The sequence below is a fragment of the Labeo rohita genome, chromosome 22 (genome assembly GCF_022985175.1).
Source record: "Labeo rohita strain BAU-BD-2019 chromosome 22, IGBB_LRoh.1.0, whole genome shotgun sequence".
Classification (NCBI taxonomy): domain Eukaryota; kingdom Metazoa; phylum Chordata; class Actinopteri; order Cypriniformes; family Cyprinidae; genus Labeo; species Labeo rohita.
The window spans coordinates 28,847,139-28,870,212 of NC_066890.1; the positions used below are offsets into that span (position 1 = coordinate 28,847,139).

The 23,074-nt window shown below is 37.7% G+C and overlaps 2 protein-coding genes across 2 annotated transcripts; both read right to left on the reverse strand.

Moving 5' to 3' along the window:
• Window positions 1-2,202: 2,202 nt before the first annotated feature.
• Window positions 2,203-15,774, reverse strand: nfil3-4 (nuclear factor, interleukin 3 regulated, member 4). Its single transcript, XM_051094630.1, has 2 exons — window positions 15,465-15,774; window positions 2,203-4,387 (listed from the first exon to the last, which is right to left on the reverse strand). The coding sequence occupies exon 2, from the start codon at window positions 4,257-4,259 to the stop codon at window positions 3,474-3,476; it is 786 nt and encodes a 261-aa protein (XP_050950587.1). The 5' UTR covers window positions 4,260-4,387; window positions 15,465-15,774; the 3' UTR covers window positions 2,203-3,473.
• Window positions 15,775-17,825: 2,051 nt separating this feature from the next.
• Window positions 17,826-21,922, reverse strand: si:dkey-172o19.2 (uncharacterized). The gene is made up of 2 exons (XM_051094634.1): window positions 21,788-21,922; window positions 17,826-19,241 (listed from the first exon to the last, which is right to left on the reverse strand). The coding sequence occupies exon 2, from the start codon at window positions 19,235-19,237 to the stop codon at window positions 18,263-18,265; it is 975 nt and encodes a 324-aa protein (XP_050950591.1). The 5' UTR covers window positions 19,238-19,241; window positions 21,788-21,922; the 3' UTR covers window positions 17,826-18,262.
• Window positions 21,923-23,074: the final 1,152 nt, after the last annotated feature.

Consider the following 23,074-nt stretch of genomic DNA (forward strand, 5'->3'; position numbering starts at 1 on the left):
AGGCTTGTTATGCAAGTCACTGAATCACTTAGTGGTAACTAGTGGACTGTTGCACCGTCTCCTTACTTCGTGCAGCGTGTTTGCGGCGTACATGCTAAAGACATCGTGATTGATCATGAACGGTGACTAATACGTGCTGAGAAACCCCCACTCCACCTTTCCCACCCCTTCATGCCACTGAAACTTTGTTTGCAGCCCCCCTTTCACACTTACAAACCGCAGCAGCCCCGTGGAGTCCTTCGACCTGACACCAGAAGTGAGCAGAGCTCACACACTTTGGCGAATCACACAGCCGTAAGTGAAGGGAAAAACGCAATTCAAGATGAAAGTAATACTGCATATCATGGTGCTAAATATGTTGTGTACCATAAAGTAACAACGTCAGAAATCTGAGATTTTCATTTGCAATTTATTGTAAAAATGAAAACATCCTGAAGATCATACAACTTAATGCAGCTGAACAAGATTAAAAGTACATCTGTGGTAAAACAAGAAGTGTTTAAAAAAAAATATACAAATGTATGTAATTTAAGTACTGGTATAGCTGTTAGCATGTGATCACAGGTTCAACAATAAATGACAAACATCGTGGCTTGAGTGTAAGTTGCAAAAAGTGTCTGCTAAATGCATACATGCAAACGCGAATGACTTTTTGGATCACAATTATGATTGCAAAAAGAGATCAGTGATCTGATGATGAAAGGAATACTTAAGGTAAACCAACTAATCGTTATTTCTGCTCTTGTCTGTTAATCCTATAGTTCAGTAGATTCATATTTCATTAATTGAAATGTGAAGCTAAAACAGCATGCAAGCAAAAGTCAATTACATTCTGTAAAATGTATATCTAAATGAAAATGAGATAGTCAGTCAGTAACACAAGGTAAAACAATCGATTTCACATTTCCTCCTTGTTAAAGGGAGCGTTCACCCAAAAACAAAAATCCTGGCATTTGTTACTCACTTTCATGGCGTTCCAAAACAGTAAGACAAACCGTAAGATATTTTTGATGAAATGGGAGAGCTTTTTTGACAACGTTATTTTCCGTTATTTTTGCTTTCTTTGCACACAAAAGTATTCTTGTAGCTTCATAACATTACGGTTGAACCACTGATGTCACAAGGACTATTTTAACAATGTTTTTACTACCTTTCTGGGCCTTGAACGTGTCAGTTGCGTTGCTGTCTATGCAGGGTCAGAAAGCTCTCAGACTTCCTCAAAAGTATCTTAATTTGTGTTCCAAAGATGAACAAAGGTCTCACGGGTTTGGAACGACATGAGGATGAGTAATTAATTGCAGAATTTTTATTTTGGGGTGAACTATCCCTCAAATTTGCATTACAGCTAATGGTTTGTCAGCAGTTATTGTTGTTAACATGTTAGTAATACAGTTACCATAGGCACACATTTGTTTTCAAGCATTTAGCAAGTTTCTAAATGCAAGTGGCACTCGGGACGACTGAACAAGTCCAGATGAGTCCCATGGCTCTTCGCCGCCCTTGAAATACAATTTTGACATCAACAGTTCAGAGATTTATCAAACTACACAAAACTGGTGTGGAGGTAGGCTACTGATGTAAAGAAACCAATGTTAAAAGTATGGATTAAGACAATATTTTAGCCAACGATCACAAAAGCAAAATTCCTGAGATGCTGAAGTTGGTTTTGTTGACCAGTCAGTCCATATTCTCTAAAAGCTGACCTTGATTGTGCATTTGTCTACAACTATATACTATAAATTGAACAAGAGTTACATCATCAAAGATCAGCGCTGTGTAATTCTTTCAAAAACTATACAAAATATATTGTGCAGATAAAAAATAAAAAATTAAATTGAATTCAAACTAGCTTACAGCAGGTAAAATCTGCAAAGGCACTGGTTCATACGTAGTTTGAATTTTAACAAAAACTCAAATCTCCAGAATTCTTAAAGGGAACCCGTATTAAGACTTGTATGGCTTAATATAACATAAATGATGTCTCTTACTGAAATATGCAGTAGAAAACCCATGCAACATTTACGTTATTTAAAAAATCCTTATTGTTTTATACATATTTTGCAATATAGGGGGGTGCCGCTATTTTGAGTTTCACTATTTTGGGTTGTTTAGACTCCTTATGGGGAAAAATCAATGGTACGACATTTGGTTTAATCCTACGCTTATATTCATTGCCACTTGTAGGCTCTTTCAGTAGCTGTGGTCATTGTATCATTTTTTTTTTTTTTTCTGAGTTGTGTTTTAAGTTGTGTTGTCTAATAATGGCAACAGGTAGCGGCAGTAGCTCACCAAGTGCATGCAACTATTTGACATCATACCAACCCCCCCCCCCAAAATAAATACAAAACGACGTGGATTTTTTTAAAAAAATGTAAATCTCTCATGGTTTTCTACTGCATATTTAAGTAAGAAACGTCATTTACATTATATTAAGCCAAACAAGTCTTAATACCCGGGGTTCACTTTACAAAACGTTTACAGAAAATACAGGCCACTTATTGCATCACAGCTTTAACTTTTGAGTAGCAAGCAAGCAATTGTTTTCACATGGGTCACAGGTGACCTTACTTGGTGCATAAACACCTTTCCAAACACAGGTGCTGTATCAAACAAGTCACATGAATGAGACGTCACATGACACAATCAAAAAGGAAGTCAAATAAAAGTACAAGCATGCAATCTTCACCCCGACAAAAGGATTCCAGAAATATCCTCTTACCCGCTCTTTTCAGGCTCTTTGACACGTGGTGAGTATCCCTTAAATTTCTTTTGGTCTCATTTGCATGCATCTGATCGGTGGTTAAGCGGTTTTAGGCCTCTCAGAAACTTATGTTCACATTTTGAAAGAAACTGCAAAGAGATGACATCAGTATCTGTTTGCATTGTGCTTTGGATTGTAATAAAATATTTTAGCATGTGTACAGATGTAACATCTTTTTTCAATTCTGCTTTTTTCGTTTTTTGTTTTAATCGCCAAGGTTCTGTTTCCAGGTAATCTATGAATGATATAACGTATACACCTAAATGCAACGTAAGTTGCTTTGGATAAAAGCATCTGCCAAATACATAAATGTAAATGCATTCACAATAGAAGTTATTGTGAAAGATGGTGGAAGTTATGGACAAGTTAGTGGTTCGATTCCTGTTCGAGTCCAATTTTAGTCAATTCCTTTTTCTGTAGCTAAAATACTGTTCTCCTTCTCTCACCCCTACTTTCCTGTCGATATTAAAAGATAAAAAAAAAAACTAAACATGTGCGTCATAATCCCAATTCAAGTCTGCCATTTTAAACCTCAATGATGGAAATATTGACTCTTGGAAACTTGATCTGAAAGTGTGACCTTTTGATCAAAGAAATATTTTTTTTATCACAATGGTTTGTAACAAACTTCCTGGTATACAGCCACTGTTCAGTTATCAAAAATGAGTAGGATGACTCACAACTACTGAGTCATTTTGTCAACAGCTTGATTTCAATCAGAAATGTATGCTGGGATTGGAGACGCAGATTTATCTCTGCTATCTTTGCGCTGGGAGTTTTGTGTCTTTAGTCTTAGTTTATGCGGCAGAGCGGTGCTAGAATCTGCTGGCACCTGCTGCTCACCTTCCTCGTCCGACAAGATCCTCTGATTCCCTGGCTGGAGCAGGGGCCGTCCCGCCCAAGGTGCCGCTGTTGAGGCGAGGTGTGAGGGAAAGAGTAAAGGCGTGGCTGTAGAAGAATGGAGGCTGGGGAAGTCTAGGAAGTACGGGTGGTTTCTTCGTATCGCCATGGGATGCGTAGGCAGGAAGGCTGACCCGGGGTGAGTACCAAGACAGACCGGTGCTTGTTGGCTCCCTGATAGATGAGAAGCCTCTCTGTCTTGGCGTCTACCCCAGTAGAGGTCTTTGTCTGGGCAAGAAACCAAAGGTTGCGGTGCCAAAGCGTGAAGCTGAGATAGCGCCCTTTGAGAAGCTGAATAGGGCGTCCCAGGGTTAAGCAAACCGTATCGAAGCTTCAAAGCCAAGAGCTCTGCTCGCAAGCGTGCGTTTTCCTCACTCAACGAAACCAATCGAGTCTCCAAGACGTAGTCGTTCACCCTTCGTTTTTCTCGCGAGCGCTTTGCCGCCTCATTGTTCTTGCGGCGCTTCTCCCAGTAGGTCGCGTCTTTCTTGTCTTCGGGGATGAATTCCCGTTTGCGACGCAGTCCAAGACCTCTCGGAGAGAGCTCTTCGGACTCTCCCTCAGGTTCCCATATCACCCGTGAGAAAGCAGACTCCATTTTCAGCAGGTATGACTCTTCTGATTGGTTTCGCACAAGATGCACCTGGTTCTCTTTCTGTGTGTGGTGTCTGGAGTTACTCAGATGTTAGTGTCTCTTCTCAGTCATGCTGCCACCAGGAGCTTTACCTATAACGAAAGAGCACAGTTATTTCCTTTGCAGGTGGTCTCGTTGGTGTGTCAGATTTCACCATGCAGTCACTGAATACGTTCTGCAAGAAGTTATGAGTGTCACAGCAAAGCAATTTCTGCTGAACATGCTGACCTTCACTTACCTGATTATAGGTGCTCTACCATCTGAACCTAAAACTTTGTAACGTTCTTGTCATTACGGGTGTAGATGAGGTAATAAGTCAAAAATCCCCTTGTGGTGTCTGTTGTTGTTGTTGTTGCAGTTGCACTAGTCATGTGAACATCCACACTATTGTCCTAACTAACATTGAAGTGACAACAACTGTTGAAGATTATTACTAATACCTTTAGAAACTCTGAGTCTACATCAAGGACTTTCTTCTAGCGTTCTTTCAGCATTACTGTTCAAATGTGAGTGTCTAAGAAATGTTAATAGCAACAGCCTCTTTGAAGTGACTACGAAGTGTTAATGAACATTGGGGGTGTGTAGCATCCTGGACTTGAATGCGACCACTGGGGTGATTCAGACAGGGTGGGAACCCAAGTTGTCCCGACGGGGGTTCTAAAAACCCACACTGTCTGATCTGCAACCATTTTGTGGGTTACCAATGGAAGAATAGTTGATTATGACGGACAGAGAAAGAACGATCTAGTGAGACCAAACACTATGCTAACAACTGTACAGCCCTACTTCCCCTCTGATGTCATTGACACATTGTATTCTGTCTCTGCATTGACACTTACAACTGGTAATTTTAGCTTCCTTTCCAGACTAAAGGTCAGATAAAACATAATCTCTTTCCACACAAACATACAGGTCTCTCGTGTTAGTTTTCTAAAGTGCATAAGAAAAATTAAACCTGCAGATCTAGATTATTAAACAGTATTGGAACATGCGAGCCACATTTACTTAATGGCACTGCACTGGATAACACAAAAAAGTATATGAAGAGTTCAGATGCAAAACCAGCTAAAAGCCATCTCAGTCAAAAATGAGATAATGATACTGAGTGAATGCTCTTGACACATATTATACGTCCATCAGATACTTTTTCTTCAAACTCGCTAAAATACCAGCCTTAGCCCAATCAGAAGTACCGGTACTTAGAAACCTATACATCTGAGCCTGATAAAAATGCATTTTGTAGAGAAAGACGTTAGATGGATTTAGCTGGTTTTGCATCTGAACTCTTCATATATATATATATATATATATATATATATATAAGGAAGCAAGGAAGGCTGTGTCTCCTCAAATTATTGGATGAGAAAAAAATTATAGTACAAAAATAAAACAACGCCAGTATTACAACTTATAACATTTAATTATGTTTAATATTGTTAAATATTTTAATATTTAATTATAACAAGTGTATACATCACTTGTTTTTCCAAAGAAAGTTTCACCTTCAGCCCTGACAAAACGATGCAAAAGGTATTTTAAACGGAAATGGTGGTGCGTTGAACACCCTGTTCCAATGACGCAAGAGTTGCAACTATGGCAGCTGAGAAGGCCATTCTTTGTGTACTTTTTGAATCAGTATAAATACGTGTTTTATACTGCAAAATACGCTCATTGTTATAGCCACTGCCCTTGCTGTCCAGAATGAAAGAGAACATCCCAGTCGAGTGAAGGGATTTGTGGAAACTGTGGATCCTCATTATTGTGATCCAAGATTTGCCTTGCTTTTCAGGATGAAAAGACAAACATTTCAGGTGAAGGATAATCCACTTCTTACCTCCGAGACTGTTACAATCCATATGACCTTATTATTTTTATTGTGAGTGTTAGGCTTATCATTATTCTTGATCACTGTCGTGCTATGATTCTGTAATATTTACTATTATATAGCCCAATTAGAGGAGGATAGAAAAGTTTATGAAAGTGTCACTCCGCAATACAATAGCAAAACGTATAAATATGTATAGTATTTTCATGTTACATTAATCAGTGTCTAGCACACCTTCCTAAGGAAAGGATATAGACCAGAAGACATTGCAATTACTACATGATATTAGACAGACTTAAAGAAGTTCCAGATCTATACTTGTGCTCTTATTATTTTAGTTATTATGCCTTTAATGTAAATAAACACGTGCAAGCAATATACTTGCTCTTGTGTATTTATTTTGATGTTAATTACATTTACTTACAAATTCCCACTGTATATAGCAGTATGTGCATCAGCGTGTAAACAACAGCCATAGCAAGATTTGTGTCAACTTATTTACAGCATCATGGAGGACTATAAATGCATGCATTGTGCGAAGCTGTCTCACTTTAATACCATGGGCTTTGTATACATGTTACAGGTGATTGGGCTGACATTTTGACACACCCACCAAACAAGAGAAAATGTATGGCAAACCTTGTTGCACACTGTTTCCAGGAAACATGTCCTTCAACCCGTAAACGCAGCATTTAGAGAATGGGGGAAAGTCACGTGAGAGGAGGCAATGGCTCCATCGCGACATAATTGGATATGACTGGTTTTGATCGGCTGTGATTGGTTTATGCGATTAATCCCGCTTTTTTTGTTCATGCGCATTCCATGTTCGCGAATCAGCCTGAATGAACAATATAATGGTGTTAATGGGAAGACTATTGCCAAAAAGTAAGTAAACAACTCACACACTTAGATATAACCACTTTGTTATGTCAAAATAAGACTAAAAATAGCATGAAAACATGATCTGTGTGAGTTTTTAGTTAGTAATCAGTTTGGTGAAACCGAAAGTAAATTTCCATGTCTGTGACCAGTATTTATAAAGCTTTGATGACAGTGATGCAAACAAATCAACAGTAGTTTAAAGGTAACTATTGAAAAGAATAGCTGAACATAAGTTCACAAGTAAAATGTATTGTTTAAATTGTTGCTGCTATGAGTTGTTATTTTAAAATAAATATAAAATGCTTAAAAACACTAACTTGAGATTCATATATTGATTACATTGTTAATGTAAAAATATAAAATAGAATAGTTTTGCTAATAGTGTAAGTAATGTTTATTCAACCAAGAAAATGTGACTTTGACATATAATTGTATTTGATATATGTAATGCAAAATTCATTTTCAAGTGTAACTTAACTTTTTAAATACTTTAGCACCCACTGAATGCATATGATCAAAATCCCAGCAGTAGCATGAGGGTACATATAGATCATCTAGTTATGCACATCTTAAGACTCATATGTCTAACCCCACGCTCACTGTGGTTTCATGTTTCTCTCAGAACCTTTCTCCAAGTTAACAGAGTGTGTGAGTTTTCATGTAGGCTAACCACATCCTGATCATCCCTTTCTTTTATCTGCTCTGCCTTTTTATGAGCTGGAAATCTGGACTCGAGCGTGACAGCGAGGTGCATGTATGCTTACCACAGAGCAAAACAATGAGACTGTTAGGCCAAGCCACGAGCCAATGAAACCTTGTGTGCTTGTTGAACGGAGCGAGAGAAGAGCATTGTCTTGATGTGGAGGGGATGAATTGTGGATGCTCGCTCAAACCACAGCTATGAGACCACGCCTGCAATGTGGCGCTATGCTGACCATTGTTAGTGTGTGTGTCTGTGCGCGGTAACTCACCATAATGTACAAACTGATATGATAGATAAACTAGATGTGCATTTCCAGATGGTTGCAAGCACAGCATTGTCACCCTACACAAAAAATAATGAATAGCATTCAATTATGTTAAATATATGTTGAAAATAATTTACATCAAAGCTTTTAGATAAATAAAGATGGTGGACACATATTTCTGACGAATGGGAGGAATTCCAATGCACAACATGGCTAAATAAATCCCGCCTTTTAAATAAAAGAGCCAATCGCCAGCAGCTGCCATTAGAAGTTCCAGTTTCCAGGAAGTGTTCAGAGACGCGTGTTTAGGACTTGTTTATTCAAAAACGAATAAGACAACCCTGGTGAAAAAACCAGCATATGCTGGTAGGTATGTTTTGATTCTGGAATGCTGGTTAGGTAGGTTTTGGTGCTGGTTTAAGCTGGTCCTTTGCTGGTTTATGCTGGTCCTTAGCTGGTTTAAGCTGGTCATGTTGCTGGTCAAGGACCAGCATGAACCAGCAAAGGACCAGCATAAACCAGCTAAGGACCAGCGTAAACCAGCAAAGGACCAGCTTAAACCAGCATCAAAACCTACCTAACCAGCATCCCAGCATCAAAACCAGCATATGCTGTTTTTTTCACCAGGGAAAGCATAGCATACACCACATGCTGTAATATATACCGACTGATAAATTACAAAACATAAATTACAAAACACTAATAAATAAAAATAAATAAAAGAAATCCTCCACAGCCTAACATGAGGTGAACAGTAAAGATAAGAAGATTTTCAGAAGAAAAAACAAAAGGAAATGTAAGACTAAACCAGCTGTTGGAGATGGTGCTTGCATGTTTGCATGTTGCAAATCCTCCATCCACCATTTTTTCTTCAACATTCACATAATTTTTTCTATATTATAAGCACCTCTCTTGACGTGATCAGTGAATTCTGACTCCTGCTACAATGTACCGCGGCTCTGCAACACCAGCTGTATGGAGCAGATGCTTTGTAACAGCGCAAACCATAATTGATCGCACAATTTATGTGACCATGTCAAATTTTAACAAAAAAATGAAAAAATGTTGCAACACGACCATTTTAGTTGCAGTCTAGAGCCCTGTACACTGTAAAAAATAAAAAAAAACACAATTTGTTGAGTCCCTGCTGCCTTAAAATTTTAAGTTCAGTCAACTAAAATAAGTTTATTCAACTTGAAATGTTAAGTTGTACTAAGTAACAATTTATATAGTTGTGTTTGCTAAACTTAACAGATGGGTAAGTTACCCAGCTGCCTTAAAATTTTAAGTTGATTCAACTCAAATATCTAAGTTGTCACTTAGTATAATTTAACATTTCAAGTAGCGTTAAATAAAGCTTATTTTTCAGGTTAGATCGGCCAGTGCGCATGCACAGTCTTAAGCGCACGTCTCAGAACGCTGACTGTTTCTATAGCAACCGGGACTTTTAACGGCGGTTGTAATGACTTTACAGATTAGCGATTGGCTCTTTTACTCAGAGGGTGGGGCTTCCGTCGACAGAACGGCCATAATGAGCTTTGGATTTTTCCCCATTCAAAACGATACGAGTGTCTTGGGTGTTCTATAGTCTTTGACTTTGGTCAGAGTGGAAATAATGCAATTAAGGTGTTTACATGCCTGTATATTTCAATTAAAATTGGCGTACACCACCTATGCTAATACGATTATGCTTGCTGCGATTATGAGCTTAATCTTATTATTTAGATTGGAATATTGCATTTACGTGAGGTAAAGTTTAATTGCAGTATTGCCAAAATCTCATTATAATCGCATTAAGAGGGAACGTGTAAACGCAATCACTAATGCGCTTCACTTACGCTCGGCACTCTGGAGCACAAAACCCGCTGTTGCATATACTTAGGCCCTCTTTACACTCGTGCTTTATTGTTTTAAAAACAATAAAATTATCCTAGTCTACACTAGCATTTTCACTGCATTTCAGAAATAATCTCCGTCTATACTACACAACCGAAAATGCATGTCACATGACCATTCAGGCCATATATAATTCATCAAGGATGTTTTAATTTAAGAGAAGTAACCGTAATAAAATTGACTGTTATTCCTTTGGGTGTAAACGTACTGTAATTTAATTTTTACTTTGCAATTTAACAGTTACTTTTCTTAAATGAGACTTTGAAATGAGACGCAACAAATGAACGTTATTATTTACAATAGAGCGAATGTGGGCAGCCATGCCATCATTTTAAAAAATCTCCATTTTGGTCTGTTTACACTCAAACGCAACCCCAGAGTTTTCAAACTGGAGTAGTGTAGTGTGTAGTGGAGTTATTCATGGAGTAGTGTAAATGTCATGCGGAACCGTAGCAAAAGTTACGCATTTTGAAATGAAAATGCACTAGTGTAAACGTAGTCTTCGGGGCTGTTTACGCAATGTTTTCAGCCAAAAGCGGGAAACTTTTTATGCATTTTATGCATTAGACACGACAACTGCGTTTTGGGGACTGAAAACACGTAATTTTGGGTTGGAACAAAAAGGTGCAAGTTTTTGAAAACACCAGCGTTATCGTTTCCGTGTAAACACCTAATACGGAAATGTTTGAAAATGGTGACGTCATGTGCGTGCGTAGTACATTTTAGGTATGTAGCCATGCGCAGTATGTGTCGATTTTAAATGCAAGGGCAAACAAACAGCGCGCCAACTACTGGCCTGGCATACTTAATACAACGTTTTTGGCAGTTTTCGCGGATATGTGTAAACGCGAATCGTTTTGAAATCATTGTCGTGTAAACGTAACCTTAGTTGCTGACAACCTGCCAAAATAAAGGCTTGCTGATTGTAGGTTTGAAAATTATAACAATTCATATAAAAAAAAAAACAAAAGTAAATATTGGCATTGTATTTTAAAGTGTACTATAAAATGATTGTATTTTTATGTCGCTTTTTATTTTAAAATATAATAGTTTTATCGCACTATTAATTATTAAATTACAAAATAAATAAAATGCAATAATACTATTATCACTATTATTAATTATTTTATTTTTATAGTAATATTTAATGAGCACCAAACCAAATCTCCAGGTGCTCTCATGAGAACCAGAATAAAAAAACTTACGTACACCCCTGGCTATTTGGGTTATTTAAAAAACATTATGGGCGGTTCATGTCACCCTTAAATGCATGAATGTTTCGCCAACCATTCTTAAATATTCAGGTCTTTAGCAACCCGGACCTATATTTCCAGCACAGATGGATCTCTAATTTCTGAATTTCTTGATATTTTAAGAATAATTACAGAAAAATAAATTAAAGCATATTTTGTTATAAGGGTTCAGTTTGAGCAGATGATTTTACAATCGGCGTCATCCTCAGAGCGCCCTTCTACAGTTCATTCATCATGTGGCTCGTATTCGCAACCTCAAGCGTATTTTTAAAACGTTTTAAATTACTTCAAAAACATTATTTTGATCACTGATATTCACCACATCCACCATACAGTAATTGCTCTGCAGTAAAGCCATTCAAACCAGTTCAATTTTAGCTGTTGATATTTGTTTTATGCCTGCGATAAATATGATTGAAACATCACGTAATTATTGTCTATCAAACAGTGCCACCTCAAGGAATAAAGGTGAATTGCATGTATTGAGTCATCAGATATTTACATGTTGTTGCGCACAAAAAAAATACTTACACTATTACACACCTAGGGTCTCTAGCGACCCTATACACTTTTTTTTTTTTTTTTTACAAAAAATGAATCAGAAAACAGATATTCTTCTATATTTTATATTTTTTTCTTGTTATATTGTTTATAATGAATAATTGAGGAATACTAAAAAAGTTGATGTCCAAATTTTAGATTTAAGAGAGGGTAGTGAGAGGGTAGTGAATGACATCCTGGGTCACTAAAGACCCAAGGTATGCATTTAAGTGTTAATGTGAGTGTGAAAAGCAATTGCAAATGTGTTAACTGACTTTTCTCGAAAGGGACTTTCTACTTAAAATAATTTCTTAAAAGCATAAGTTTTATTTTTCATAATGCTTGACTGAATTTCACATAAATCGTTGTTAACCTTTTCTTTTGTATAATGCTTCTTCCACACCACTAGGTATCAGTATAAGTTCAAGTCCGAAAACAAACAAGTTTAAGACAATCTTAAAATAAATGCAAGAATAGATCCAAAAAAATTGGTATCTTTTTAGAGCGCTGCAGGAATTATGTATTTTTGTAGGCCAAAACACGGAAATGATTTCGCGTAAGCGCTTCCGTTTCTATCATTCTGAATTTTTTTTAAATGTGTTTTTGGTTAAATTACCTAAAATACAGTCTGTGGTGAACACAACCTCAAGATATTTTCACAGTTTACTCAACGACACAAACATCAGTTATACCTTTTTTTTTTTTTTTGAAGCTGTCGCTTGTCTTAAAAAAGCCGGGTGTCAGGAAAAATAAACGTCCTCATCCGAACAAGTAAAGTCATCACATCATCTCATTGTGTTGGGCTCTTCGGAAACTCAAACTTTAAGGGAAAATGTTTTTGTTTTTCATAAAGACTCAGAGTTGTTTGTTTATAGCCTATGTTTAGCTTTTAACTTCAGGTGGTTGTATTTAGGCTTCAAAGTAATATGTTCAATTGTGAAGAGGAATGAAATGTGTAAGAATCATGAACTTTTGTTGGCCACTGAGCTTATTTTCTCTAGTAATCCCAAAGCCAATGGATCCTAATGGAACCACTGCAATGCTAACTCATGGGTTAGCCTACAAAAAATATGAAAATGTCACTTATGTCTATCATATTATGCGTCAGAATGCTGCATAATGTTATGGCCTTTGATCCTTGACATGTAAACTCAATTTTACGCCTGGCCATTTCACATTTTCCCACTGGTGAGTGGAATTGTTGCACCTAACACCCATATAACTGGCTTTAGCTCACGTACTGGCTCTTCTTTTGTTAATAGTTGTGTGGGCAACAGCGGTGTGCTAACCGCAGTGACATGCGGTTCTTTTCCAAGACTAACCTAATTCTCTTTATCAGTCAACATTTCTTAGTGATGTGTCAAAATAAAAGACACATCAATGTGTCAATGTGTTAAAGGTCTGGTGGGTTATTAGCGTTGCAATTTTGTGTGACGATGCTCACATCGGCAGCTTTGCTGCTCTCCTGTAAACAACCAGCATCGAGTTGCAGTCAAAATTCTCACCTTTAGTTTCCGATATTTGGTTTGGTTTCATCACTATAGCTGTACTAGTGCCATGTAAGACTTCTACATATGATTACTGTAGCCCATAATACCACCTTGTTTATTTTCAGCCAGTAACTGGAACTCGAAACTGTTGTGCATTTTACATAAGTTACTAACTTGGCATCTCACAAGCAGTTTCGACAGTTTGACAGATTTTGAAAACTGTCCTCTAGGGGAATGTAAATTCGCGTTAGGCTTTGCTGGCTAATTGTGAGAAGTTTCTGCCGTCTGCCAGCCTGCTAATGCGGACATGCGCTTATAGGATATGCTAGCAGTTTAGGTGCGGTGATGGTGACACACGCTGTGTAGCTAAATATACCCTGGGCCGGCTTTGTCTCTGTGCCACAGATATACACACACATGCATACACAAAGAGAAAGTCAAAAGAGGTTGTTCACATGCTTTTCCCCTTCCTGTGTTGAGTTTACAATGAACAGAAGTTAGTCAGAAAAGCTCTTGAAATACAATATGCCTTGCAGTGTAGCTTGCATAAATATAAAAACATACGATGACTCTCTCTTTTTCTCTTTATAGTCTATCACAGACCATTCAATGGTGCCAACAATAGTACGAACCTACTATGAACCTTTTTTCTGGGACTTAACGATCAAAATGTTCAGTGGCTTGTTTTATAACTAGTGTTTTTTGGTTTAATGGGCATCAAATACAGTTTTTGATAACTAGTCGTATGATGGTCTCAAGGCCCCCAGAGGCCTCAGTCAGACCTGCACCTGCTGCTTACTGACACTCTAAGTTTAGATGGTGCTTTTCAGTAACAAACTCTTAAACTTCTCCTTTTTAACAAACTATCTGTCGGTTTTTGTCCTCACCACCTGCAGCTCTGTATATCCTGGCCTATAGTTTTCATATTTTATGTTTTTTTTTTCTCCTTCAGTTGTTTTTAAACGAGATGTTTTCATAGAAAAGGACTGTTATAATTGTTTTTAACCATAAGTTTTTTTTCCTTGAAAGTATACAGCTGTATTGCATATGTTCAACATTGCTCATTTATGCCCGATTTATAGAATTTATTTTTTGTCATTCAAGACCGTGAGGTCTAAAATTCCATGTTGAAAATCTGGGTCTTAAAATCAGATTTAAACCTGGAAATAATTTTTTTCTATAAACAACAACAACAACAACAACAACAAAAAGATTAATATGCAAGATTATGCATTATTTCTAATCAAATACATCAATTTGTGGTATTAATCTTGTGTAAACTTTCAAAAGCACGATCTTTGGAACTCAAATCTTGCTTGAGAACTTGATCATCCATTTGTGAAGTTAATGCATTGTTATGCTTGCAAAATAATTTGCAATTAAACATTTTGCATTCAAATTTTGCACTAAAATGCTAAATATCATCCTTTTCACTAGTGGGGTAGTCAGACTTTTGGACCACACTTTGTCGGACGGATATCTTTAGCAAGGGATGCGCAGAAAAAGATTCATAACTCAAGCCGCAGTTACCTCAGAGATGCCATTTGCGACTTTGATCGTGTTTTGAACATTGTCTTATCTTATCTTCCCTTGAAATCATTTAGATCATCGCAATGCCGCACCACACAGCCTTTCAAAATGACCCACATTCACCAGCCTTGCAAAATCCCTCACGCACATTTAAGGCTTGAAAATCTGACATTTTTGGAAGGTCTGCAGAGAAATGTATGTTTGCAAATACAATTTGAAACAAGCCAAATGCAGTCTAATCTTATACACACTTTTGTATGACAAAAGCAAGGCTGAAGTGTTACATTGTACTGTTTGAAATACTGTTATTGCATTCAATGCTATTTAAAGAGTTTATGCTAAATTGACCACGTCAACCTAAAATCAGGTATCTTAATATGCGTACTGATTTATATAATATACTTTCATTCTGAGATTGGCAAATCTGTTGCTTGCAATGGCAGTAAACCAAAGGTTACGTTTGAGATGAGTTTTAGTTACATTTAGTTTTGCACATCGTCTACCGCATTCAAGCGCCATTAAGCATTTGCACCTCAAACTATTGCATATCTGACGTCTTTTCTCCTTTTAATGCATTGTTAATGCAAGAAAGCTTCTAAAATCGCAAGAAGTCTGTTAAAGTAAGGCCAATGCAATGTTTTCTTATTTTGCTTGAAGGTGTGACATCTCAAATTCTTCAGAAAGTGAAAGGAAGCTTGCTTATTTTTTTGTCATTACATCACCCGTTCATAACTGTGTTCAAAGCTGACCACTGGTGGACACACAAAAGCCTCCATTTTTCTTACCTTCACAGCTTCTTGCAGTTCCTGAAGCCTTGTCGGGTCACCCAGCGTTGGCATTACGAAGGATGCTCCTCATTACTGGAACCAGCCGACTCTCCACACTTCAAACACTTGTCTTGTCTGTGTGTGACCTGAGTGTCTCACCTGCCTCGCAGCGTTGATTAAACGCTCTCCTCTCTGACTCGTGGCTTCTCTTTGGTGTGAAGTGTGATTAAAAGTTAGAGGCTGCCTGTTCGCCTCTTTATGAGATCAGCCCACAAGCCGCTGTCTGTGTCTACTTCTTTTAACACAGAGTTGATGGCTCTACACACCATGGCCCACATGTCCCTCACATACGTGTACCAGTGGGGGTGTGTGTGTGTGTGTTTCATTTGTTAAAAAAAAAAAAAAATCAGATATGGAAAGCCACTCTTATCGATTGTTCCCATAAGCATTTCTGATACTAGTCTACTCTCACCCTTGACTGGGTCCTTGCTGCTCATCTTCATTTTCGGCCATTAACTAAAATTATGAAGGCTTTAAATTTAAGTTTAAGGAAAATTCTGTCCTTGATAACCTTCAAAATAGGCAAAAAAAAATTCCACTGCTGCAGCCTCCATAATCTCCTTTAACATTCATGTTAATAGTCAATTAATATGCATTGTTCAAAACGTTTTCCCACCAACCGTGAATATTGTCACATCATTGCTAGCTCCTCCTTTCAGATGAGTGACTACATAATAATTCCAATAATTCTATTTTTCTAGTTTGCTTTGCAATTGTTTTGTGATGTTACCACACATATAACCTACACAAAGACTTATTTCCTCAATAATTAGAAGAACACAACACTTACAGTAGCTTTTGTCAGATGGCTAGTTTGGAGGGTTGACGGGTACGTTATATGTGTAACCTATTATCAAGGTCAGCGCGCCCCCTACTGGTTATTCTTATAGCTGTCAGCATTTAATTCCGAACTTTAATAGAAGGTATGCAGTCCATGATAAGTTTCTTTATCCTTCACTTTTATTAAAAAATAAATAACCAGACAAACAAGTAATTTCATCCATCAAGAGGGTATAACGCAGTCACGCATACGGAAGTGCACGGAAATACAGACGTTTTCAAATTTTCTATAAAGCTTCATATTGATTAATTATGATATAGGCAACGCTTATTATAAATTTAAGGCTTTATGAACTAGTGTAGACGATGGAAGACTTATTTTAAGGTAAGGATTCACTTTTTGTTTCTTAACCGACGACGCTATGCTCACACTTTTATACATCAACGGTCGTGTTTAATGTGTTTATGTGAGGTTTATTTTTTATTTTTTTAACGGCTGTGTTGACACTTACTTACGTGAAAACTTTATTGAACGTAATCTTAAACTAGGTATAGTTGTCTATATCTTAATTTCACCGTGCTAGCGGCGTTTAATGCTAGTTATTTCAATGCTAACATTTTGAATGATCTCTCTCAGCTTACATATACGAAATGATCGCTTAGTTTTCGGTAATATAATGTTGTAGTTGATCTTAAAGCATATGTAATGCAAAATGAAGACATTAGAGCACCATTTGGGGTTTATTGGTAGCGTTAGATCTTTTTGGAGAACATCTAGGCATTACTTCACATAGGCCAGTTCTCTGAAGAAGCTCCAGGGGTTCTCCAACAGTTTTAGTCAGGGTATTGATCTGAGGATCATATTTTTACATAACATCTATATCACTGACTGTTTTCTTTTCTTAAATCATCTTCCATCGTTATAATAATAAAAAAAATACTACAAGGAAATTCTATACAGTACTTTTGAGCTGGACTTGTCTATTTACACCTCTAAATTTGTCTTTATTCTACTTCACACACTCGAGTACATGTACATCCACACACCAGAAGTGTGAACATGCGGTTTGACGAGCCTGAGTTCAATCAGATATCAGACAATTTTACCCCAGCCTGAAACTACATTCATTGTGACCATGTTTCATATTTAATCATTTACTGTGCAGATACCCCCCATATATTAATAGGGGATAATTTATGAATAGTTAACTACACAATGACTAGCAAACTTCTATGTACAAAATAGTACAAAGCAGTTGGAGTCCAGCAATCCACAACAACTGAAACCATGTTGTTTAATTGGTGTGTTGCAGCAGCCACAAATTTTTTGTCTGTTTTTCCTTTACGTGGAACATTACGAAAACATTACGGCTTTGGTGAAAGGTTTGTTTTTGATGTTGTAACCGGTTAGAACTAGTATTTCACACAAGCACAGTGAATACTAATAATAATTTCCATTACATCAATGCAAAAGTGCTTGTGTAGATTCACAAACCTTGATCAGATTTATATGCAATAAGCAAAGAAGGCAAATGAGAGTAAAATGAACTACTTTTATTACAATTGGCCAAAATCATATTATCCACGTTTTGGTTTATCTAGCACTTGCTAGGTTGTATGTTGAGACTGCCTTGCACATGACTACATTAAGCACAGCTAATGCCTTAAAAAACAAACAAACAAACAAACAAACAAAAACAGTTCGCCCAAGTGGTTCCCTAAGTACTTTCTTTCTTCATCAAAACACAGCATTAGATGTTTGATCAATCGTTTTTCAATGAAAGTCAGTGGGGTCCAAAACCAACAGTGACTTTTAAAAAACTGACATTATTCAAATGCATGCCCTACAGATGAACAAAAGTCAAACATTTGGAGCGACACAAGGGTGAGTAGACAAATACAGTCCATTTTTGGCTGAATGATCCCTTTAAGCAGGTTATCACAAGGAAAAATTGTTGAGGCAGTGTTGCTGCTGATTAAGAGTTCTCTGAGCAAAAGATTCTTTTGAGCTGTCCTGAGATCTCAGCAGACAGCATGCTGTACCTGCTGTTGAAGTTCCAGAGGGACCTTACGCCATTACGAGATCCGTCTGCGTCTCGCAGCGACAGAGGGAGGGACAGCGGCCAGTTAGGATGAAGAGGAGATGGACGCAAAGACGACGACCCCCAAGGTAGCATCTGGTTGCTGTGCTGGGTGGCTAAGTGGCTCAACCCAGGCAGCAGCTGAGTGGGGGGTGGTGAGGCTGCAGATGCTCTTTGGGCCGGAAACAGTTGTGGGTGGCTTGGTGGGTCGTTGCTGGAAGAGACCTGTGGGTGTGATGCTGTCTCTGTGTCTACTGGGTCAGCATTGTTGTCCAAATGGCTAATCTGTGAAGGCAGGTTGGCGCTTTTAGGAGGCACCCGCAGGGGCGAGATGAATGGAGATGAGCCTTGCCAAGAGTGGTAGAGCTCTGGAGCTTCTGCAGCAGAACCGGTAGGCAAACCCCACAGGGAAGGCTTGAGACGGGATGCAACAGGATAGTGTAAGGGCACTATGGGATGATTGACATCCAGACCTCGTCCAATCCCCATGTGATACTGCAAACTCAACACCTCGGCTCTGAGCTGGGCGTTCTCCTCGCTCAGAGCCAGAAGTTGTCCCTCCAACATGAAGTCATTGAGTCGTCGCTTCTCTCTTGAACGCTTGGCGGCCTCGTTGTTCTTCTTCCGCTTCACCCAATACGACGCGTCCTTTTTTTCAGCAGGAGTCATCTCGCGTTTACGTCGTCGGTTGGGTATGAGCGGGTTGCGGTATGACTGAAGGTGGAAGAGTCGATGTGCCAGTACGGATGAGCCTGTGAGTGGCAGAAGCCGCCTTAGACTTCCAGGATCGTCTTTGCTTGGCAAGATCTCGCCTGTGGAGGAGGGAAGACAAGCGTCTGCTAGATGCTCGGGACTTCTTATGTTGCTCATTGTTCTGGAAAGATAAAGGCCTTGATGATCATAGGTCCAAGAGTCAAATCAATACTTTAACGCTTGAGAACTGCACGTAATTGTTGGTTTTGCTCTACACTCTTAGCCATGGAAGAACCTTTTTGTCTATGGTTCCATAAAGAACCTTTAACATCTGTTTCACAAAAGATTCTTTGTGGCTAAAGAAGGTTCTTCAGATTATAAAAAGATAAGTGGTTCTTTGTGGAACCAAAAAATAATTTTTCTATGGCATCTCCATGAAGAGCACCTTTTAAAGCACCTTTATTTTTAAGAGTTTAAAGGTAACATTTAAGAAGAATGAAGCAAAAGCTTCTGTGTAAGAGTACGCCTGCACTATTAAATGCAACTTAAATTCATTATGACTTATTAGCATTCAAACTGCAGTTTCCTGTCAGAATGAGAGTAAAAATAAACATGAGAAGTTTGTCAGTCTAACAAGGAAACATACTGGGCAAAGTCTAATTTTAAAAGTATGATGCTATAGTTTGCGAGAAATTCGACGTGTTCAATTTTAGGTTTGATTGGATCTAATGCATACAACATTTGATAAGATTTTTGAGAGGTCAACCACAAAAAATATCTACGTTCTTCATTTCCTAAAAGCTAGACAATTTGTAGGTCATATGAAGCTACTGCATATCTGCAAAATTTACAGAATATCAAGTGGTGAGTTTGTTTTGTGACACTTTAGGCAATATGACTGACGACTATGAAAACTGCCTCAGCTTCTTGCAACAATCCAGATATGTCAATCCAGAGTTAAACTACTACATGATTTGCATGTAAGTTATTTAGTAAATTTAATATTTTTAAATCCACATACAGAATAGTACTAAGTGCGAAGTCCTAACTGAGGACAACCGTTGCAAAAAAAACTGCTTTGCCTTACCTTTCGGTGCTGTCACAGGAATGATGCTAGAATGTATAGACGAATTAAAGGACATCAGCTTAAAACTAAAACTCTTTGGCTGAAAACATACAAAGACACGCTCTGTCAACCAATGGCAGTCAAGGTGGCACATGTCATATGCACATATTGCATGAAAGAAGCTTGTAGTAGGTGAGGACCACATCTTCCTTCCTTAGATATGGAGGCGGAGACTTGCAAGCAAGTATCTCAAACGAGTGGTTTGAGTTATGACTCACTTTTTTGTTTGTTCTACTTTTAAAAGAATGAATAAAAGAAATTATTGCTGGTGTATTCAGCATCTTGTGTTTTGTTTTCAGTTGTGTTTACGCTTTGCTTTCCGTTCCGTTCTGTTCACTTAAGCACTTCAATTAAGATCTAATTTTACAATTTTTTTGTTTATTGAATTTCACATCCCATGCACCATTATATTAAAATATTTCATTTTTTATAGAATTTATTTTATAAATTTATTTTAATGTTGTGGATGCAGTGTGTAGTAAGAGTCCCACACTTCAACCAAAACTACCACATTAATTAGACATGTTCACGTTGAGGTTAATATACATAATGGGCGGTTATTTCTGCCATAATTCAAGTGGCGTATGCTAATAAGGGCATGTGTTTATTATTATGTGTTTTATGTATTATATTCTGCTACTAAACTATGATTATAATAGGTAAAACACACACACACACAAAACAACAACAATTTCTCATGATTATTCATCATTTCCTAGGAAACCGAATTCTAAAGAAAGGACTAATACCAATAGACCAATTATAAGAAGTTGAAGCTCAGTGAACTCTGAAGCTGCTAATGGTTAAGATCATAAAACCAACTCTCAATTGTGTGTTTTTGCAGAGTTTACTTATGTCATCTGGGACTGTCCTTCCAAATTTCCGCAGAAATGGTTTTCGTGTTCTAGGTTATGACTAAATCTGTGTCGCTGTGAAACCTAATGCAGGTGTGTAGTTTAACTTACTGCCGAGCATGAATAAGTACAAATCTTGAATATTAAATGCATAATGCAGGAAAAATAAGATCTAATGAATGCGATATTGATGCATTATTGCAGCCTTCACCTCATTTACAAGAGTTTATCAGTAATGCAGTGCGTCACTTGTGGTTTCAAAACTCTGGTTTGACAAATTAGCCGCATTTGACATTTGAAGACTGTTTTCAAGATGAAAATGGGCCATGTATCGTTCGCTAAAAAGCACAAAATGGAGTGTTTAACAGGTGTTGGATCATATCTCAGGCTTGGGGTCTTAGTGGTCGCGAAGAATGTTGGCGAGGTGGCATACCTGTTGGTGTTTACCGGTGACTCATCGAATAGCTGTTGGATCCCTCTGTGATTTTTTTTTTTTTTTGTCTTCTTATACTTCGTGACTCATAACGCCACCTCAAAGCTCCACAGAACTGAAATGTTTTAACGTGGGACATAACCTGTAGTTCAGATGTACTGTTTTGTTTACCGCACACAGCCCCCTCACGCGGAGCGCGCATTCACACGCGCACATGCACTTCGAGCTTAACCAGGTAATCGATCCTAATGTACTTATACATAAAACAGCACATTTTTCAAGCATGCAGCATGTGAATGAGGATGAACACTCACCGCAGCCGGCGCACATTGAAGTTTGAACTGTCAGGCCTCACCTTTGCATACAGTTCAGCTGCGCTGTTTGTCTGTACAGTAACTCCAGTCTCACCCCCTGTTTCTTTCTCAAGTGAATTCAAACCACTTCCTGCCTCTGAGTCGTCAGTGTTTTCTCCTCACAACGACCTCATTTTAACTAGCCCCTCTCCCATTTTTGAGTCGTTCGTCGGAACAGAAACCAAAGCGACGACTGCAGAGCAGCAGACCGGGGTATACCCCACAAACCTCATTCATATCCACCTACTCACTTCCCAGAAAACAAATTTTGCTGATATTTTACATTAGATGTTGGGTTTTTGGAGCGCTGATGTTTTGACGTTATCTGTGCGCCTTTTGTTCATTGGCGTATTTAGTATCGTAGGCAAATGGTTGTTTAGGGTGATGAGGATGAATAGAAAGGCCTAAGAAAATGTTGATGTGAGACTTTGACTTCTTCAAGCAAGATCTGAGCCGTCTTGCAAGGAAGGCATTCATTATAGATGTTTATATGATGAATTCAATGAAAGGTAATGCCAGTTTGTAGTTTATATAGACATTTATGTATAACATTTTAAAAGGCTGGGAATTTTTAAATAAATTAACACTTTTCAGCAACAGGTAAGACATTTATAATATTACAAATGATTTAAGCTTCAATTAAATGTTGTTTCAACTTTCCATTCATCAAAAAATCCTAAAGAAAATGTATAGCGTAACGTTTTTTTTTTAAATCATTAATAATAATCAAAAATGTTTCTTGTCGGCACCAATAGCTTTGTGGGCAGCGCACAGACATACAGCGCCATTGCACTACGGGCGTCCGAGTTAAAAACCCAGTTCGAGGACCTTTTCCTATCAGCTATGATCTTTCCTATTCTAATAAAGGCAAAAAAAAGCCAAAAAATAAATCTTTATTTTTTTTATAAAAAAAGAACTGTTTCTTAAGCAGCAAATTAGCCTATTAGAATGATTTGTAAAGGACACTTAAGACTGGAGTAATGATGCTGAAAATTCAGCTTTGAATTACAGGAATAAATTACATTTAAAAATATATTCAAATAGAAACGTTATTTAAAAATGTACTAATATTTAACAATTTTGTGGGATTTTTTTCTGTATTTTTGATCAAATAAATGCAGGTGAGCATAAACAATTTCTTTCAAAAACATTAACAAAGGTTACAAACCCAAAGTTTTGAATGGTATCATTTGACCTTTGACCTCTAGGAGTGATTGAGAACCGTTTCAGCTTTTCTCTGAGCATCTA